Source organism: Echiichthys vipera (genome assembly GCF_963691815.1).
Source record: "Echiichthys vipera genome assembly, chromosome: 17".
NCBI classification, from domain to species: domain Eukaryota; kingdom Metazoa; phylum Chordata; class Actinopteri; order Perciformes; family Trachinidae; genus Echiichthys; species Echiichthys vipera.
Genome location: NC_139842.1, coordinates 13,131,382 through 13,136,498, shown reverse-complemented (window position 1 = coordinate 13,136,498; position 5,117 = coordinate 13,131,382). Strand labels below are relative to the sequence as shown.

General features: G+C 41.4%; 1 protein-coding gene across 1 annotated transcript; it reads right to left on the bottom strand.

Annotated features, from left to right (window-relative positions):
• Nucleotides 1-366: 366 nt before the first annotated feature.
• On the bottom strand, nt 367-4,009 carry LOC310959308 (transcription factor Sox-8). Its single transcript, XM_083930610.1, has 3 exons — nt 3,363-4,009; nt 2,769-3,004; nt 367-2,609 (listed from the first exon to the last, which is right to left on the bottom strand). The coding sequence occupies exons 1-3, from the start codon at nt 3,776-3,778 to the stop codon at nt 1,858-1,860; spliced, it is 1,404 nt and encodes a 467-aa protein (XP_083786736.1). The 5' UTR covers nt 3,779-4,009; the 3' UTR covers nt 367-1,857.
• Nucleotides 4,010-5,117: the final 1,108 nt, after the last annotated feature.

Genomic DNA, 5,117 nt, shown 5'->3' with positions numbered 1-5,117 from the left:
CTTGTGCTTGTAATAACACGTATTTTTTGCAAAAGTTGATGATGGACTGGACTTGAGCAGCTTTCAATTCAATTTACTGTGAAGGTTTATTTACTGTCACTTTGGAAAACTGAGAATGATTCGCTAAAGGCCTCACAGCTGTAGCTCACAGTACAGATGTTAGACAAGATGGTATCGAGTGCAAAGCAAAACATGGTCACTTCAATAAATGTAATTCTGTTCTCTTTTTTTTCACAAATTGATTTCAAATTTATTTCCGAACAAATCTGAACATGAAGCTTAAACTTATTATAGATGCAAATAAGAATGACAGAGACAAATATCAAGAAAAAGTATCTTTTTTTATTTTTAAAAAATGGCCAGTGAACGGGTTAGCTGTGCATGTTTGAATGAAACTGTAGTTAATAGAACAACAATAATTTTCACAGCCTTTTTTAAAAACGATACACCAGAATAATATACAAAACACAGTTCTGTGGACAAAACCTGGAGCACAATGCTCCGTACATTTCTCATACAGCATCTCACAGAGCATTACAAGCCAAGGCTGTAAGGAATGATATCAAATTAAGAATATAATCAGGAGCAGGTTAACTGTAGGAATCTCTGGTGTTGATTATTGATTGTTTGCTGCCTGAAGTTTGTTAATAATTCAATTTCATATTGAAATACTGACAAGAAGCATTAGAAGGCACAAAAACGTTTTGTGCGAGACTGCAGCACTGAGTTGGCACTTGATGGATGATGGTTGATGAGAAAAATGTGGGCACACACTCTTAATTCCCTCCTTAAACCCTCTTCATTGAGTAACGGATGATTTCAAAGATAATTCGTAGAGTTGTTTAAGTGTCATTTGGTGTGTATCATGTCATGTCTTTCCCAAGGAAATGACTCACACGTACAGAAGTAATTTATCACACACACACACACACACACACAGATGCATGTATGTATACATCCACGTATACAGGACGTCCAGCTGACATGTCACTCAGAGTGTGTGGTGTTATTTTACCCCATTTCCTTTAACCCTAGATCATGACTAATCGCAATTTGCCAAGCGTAGCTTACAGACACCTGTTCTGTCCTGTGCGAGTCTGTCAGTCCGACTTGTTTTGCTTGCAACTTGGAATGGAGACGTTACTGGAAATTGGTCTTCAATGGAATGGTACTGAAATTATTGTACTTGTATTATCCTTCACTTCATTTACCTTGTTTTCATGAAAAGCCAAACAGTACTGAAAATAACCAAACCCACATTACATGTGTTTATCTACTTAAGAACAACAACAAACAATAATGCATAAACATAAATACATATAAGACTTTTATGCCAAAATGACACTAAGATTAAGAAGTCATTTAGTTAAGACTGATGCAAATGGCTGTGATGTAGCTCTGGCCATTAATGTAAATTTCACTGCAAATTCACATAACTGGTCCCGTGTACGTTCTCCAATGTATCTGCTTCTCCATCTGCTTCACAACAGAGTTGAGCCAAAGCGTTTCTCTCCTACACACCTTGGTGACGGGCCTTTGCTTTAACTCAAGTGTGCACACGATCTTAAATGGGAAAAGATGGGGGATGTAGAGGATGTAGGCGTAGGTGACATGTCCTCATGGAGGAGTTTTGGCTCACCAACAACACAATTTGTCTTTGTGTAAAAAGTCTGCGTTTCCATCGCAGAGATAGAACTTTGTATAAAATCAGCAGGCACTTTTTCTTTTGTTTCATGTTTTAAATGGTCACAGGTAGCCTACTACACACACTTCTCCACCTGCTCCGTACTTCCTTCATTAGTAGTGCATCAATCTGAATGAGTCTCTGGTGCAAACTAACTGTTATAACTTGTCCCCTCAAGGTCGAGACAGCGTGGTGTAGACGGGCTGATCCCAGCTGGAGGCAGTGGGGCTGTGGGCAGGAGCCATGGACAGACTGTTGAGGATCGGGCTGCCGTAGGGCCGCCTGGATGAGTGGAAGTAAGGGTATTGGTAGAGGCTAGAGGGATAGCCAGAGTAAGGGTTGTAATAGTTGGAGCTCTGGAGGTCAGTATAGTCACACTGAGAGCTGGAGAAAGAGGCTGCAGCCGAGGCAGCTGATGTGGCCGAGGTGACACAAGCCTGGCTACTGTAGGAGCCGTAATCGGAGTGTGAGGGTGACCCGTGGGAGTGCTCGCTGTAGTGGCTGGGGCTCAGTTGCTCTGTTTTAATATGGAGCCGGTGCTGGCCCACCTCGTTGGTGGAGGGAGTGGAAGAGGACATAGTGCTCTTGCGGCTCCACACTGACCCGTTGGCGCCTGCGTGGCTGTATGAGGAAGTATAAGAGCCACCAGGCGCAGGAGCCTGCCCGTGGCTGTGGTCTGAAGGCAGGGCGGAGACCGAAGCATGGCCGTTGAGCGGGAGGTACTGGTCAAACTCGTGCACGTCGAAGGTCTCCATGTTGCTGATGACATCGGTGCTGAGCTCAGAGATGTCTACGTTGCTGAAGTCAATGTTTTGCCTGTTGCTGTCAACAAGACGACGGCCTTCGTGTTTCAGATCCTGCTTCACCCCGTGGTGCAGGTCAGTTTTGGGAGTAGTGGGTGGTGTAGGGGGACCATGGGGCTGCCCTGCAAATAAAAATAATGTCAGAAATAAAGTGTGAGGGTTAATTGTACCAAATACAAAATGATTTAAACAATTTGCAGCAGCTTCAAATTCATACAATAAAACTCACAAGCTAATTAATTTGATTTATTTCTTATATATATATAAGTTTGACATCATACCTGCATGTTCAGGGTGGTGGTGTCCATCAGTCATCCCTGTCAGTCCACCCATCCCTGGTTCAGCTTTATACATGTGATGTGCCAGCTCTGCTCCTGAGTCTGAGTCGCTCTGGCCTGGTTTCATATTCTTCCGTCGCCGTGGCTGATACTTGTAGTCTGGATGATCTTTCTTATGCTGAACCCGGAGCCTCTCTGCTTCATCTACAAATGGCCTCTTCTCACTTTCTGAGAGCAAACTATAATGAGGAAAAATATGAAATATTAAAACCAGTGCAGTCAAACTAAACAAATTTAATAAAATAGTTAGAGGGCTACTTTAGAGTACCCTATATATTGTCAAGAGGTCAGAAAAAATGCTAATTTGCCCTTCTAGATTTCTTCTGAATAATTCAAAATCATAACCTTTTGAAATTTAGTAAAATCTGTTTTTTATTTGATTGTCAAAGCTGTTGATGTAAAATCATATTTATGAAATATGCCAACATTTACTGTATAGATATGACCTCTGACTGTCGTCATAGTGATGTTATTTTAATAATAATCATTTACACCGTATTCATGCATTTCTCTTGATAAAATAAAACGCTGCCTTACCGCCACAGCTTCCCCAGAGTTTTGCTCAGTTCGGCGTTGTGCAGGTGTGGATACTGATCCGCCAGCTTTCTGCGGGCCGCTTGCGCCCAAACCATGAACGCATTCATGGGTCTCTTGACGTGAGGTTTATTCTTCAGAGATCCGTTCCCCCTCACAGGCATGGGCACCAAGGACCAGTCGTATCCTTTGAGGACTTGAGAGACCGCGTCTCGTATGCAAGCTGGGAACCGGTCATCATCCTCCGAGTCCAGTTTCTTGCCCAAACTGGCGAGCAGCGATCCTTGGCCGTCGGAGCCCGTTGGTGAGGACGGAGCATCCGAGTCGGACTCGTCCTGGGACATGGAGCTGTTTGTGCCCGATGGACTGCACGGCTGGTCGCTGCCACACTTGTCATGCTCCTCTGTCATTTTTAACATTTTTTGCTCAGCCCCTCAGGGATGAAAATCCGAAAAAGTAATCTTCAATTTAAAATCAGTTGTTACGCTGAATTGAAGCGCGCAGCAAAGTGACCAGTGCGCCTTTTACGCACGGTGCGCCACAGTAAATTCCTTTAACAATTTCAGTCAATACGAGTCCGTTGTTGTCCTTCTGCTTCCCTGTTTGTTTGTCTTCGTTAGGCTTTTTTTCCTATGCTGTCATTGGAAGTTCAGTCGTGAAAGTTGTGGTCCACAATGTGAGCTGCAGAGCTACACGTTACTGCAACTTGAGTTAGAGTTTTAAAATCGTCACTCCACCCTCGTCTTGGATTGGCTGAAACAAATCACCACTTTTCCCCGATTGGTTCAGGCTTTTGCGTTGTGGGACAAACAATTCTATAATGCTGTTGGAAATGTCACGAGTTCACAATGTCTGTTTATTTTTCTCGTATTAATACAATAAATGCAAACATCTATATAGGCTGAATGATTGTGTGTGTGTGTGTGTGTGTGTGTGTGTGTGTGTGTGTGTGTGTGTGTGTGTGTGTGTGTGTGTGTGTGTGTGTGTGTGCGTGTGCGTGTGCGTGTGCGTGTGCGTGTGCGTGTGTGTGTGTGTGTAAAATAAAATTATATATTTATATATATATATATATATATATATATATATATATATATATATATATATATAAATATATAATTTTGTTTAATTTGTGTAGAAAACCATTACAGATGGTAGGACATAATAAAGTTGATTTACTGTCTATAGTCAATACATCATAAATATGTCCAATACCAAAAGTGCAAATTTATTTATTAAATATAATTTATGATAATTTCTTAAGAGGAAGGTTGTGGTTTAAGAGCAAACGCTAAACAAGAATCAGCCATCAGAAAAATTTTCGGCAAGCAGAGAATAAAATGCAGATCAATATTCAGGTTTTTACTCTCTCAGATAACAGAACTGTCCCAAAAAAATGCACTCTTTTAATTTAGTTAAACATTAAATGGAAAATGTGTCAACGCTTGTCATAAACTAATTTGCAGCGGGGTTGCAAATTGTAGCAAATATCTAATTAACATCATCCTGAACTGATCTGAAAGATCTCACTGTCAAAGAGGCAGGATGGTCCTCCCTCTAGTTAGTTAGTAGGTCTGATTGCTGCATTTCTTTCTTCATGAGTATGAAACCTCTTTTAATAATTACCTTTAAATCATCAATGTTGTTTTGGGAAGTTAAATGTGAGATATTAAGCCTCTCATGCCTCTCGTTCTAATCCCAACAAATGATCATGACACCAAAACAAAACCTCTCACTCCTGAATCGCCTTCTGACTAAAAT

Excerpts from the sequence above, each read along its gene's own strand:
- LOC310959308 (XM_083930610.1), bottom strand. The coding sequence starts at position 3,778 with ATGTTAAAAATGACAGAGGAGCATGACAAGTGTGGCAGCGACCAGCCG. Across the intron at positions 3,005-3,362 it reads ACTCTGGGGAAGCTGTGGCG|TTTGCTCTCAGAAAGTGAGA; the intron begins GTAAGGCAGCGT and ends TCCTCATTATAG. Across the intron at positions 2,610-2,768 it reads CCACCACCCTGAACATGCAG|GGCAGCCCCATGGTCCCCCT; the intron begins GTATGATGTCAA and ends TTTTATTTGCAG.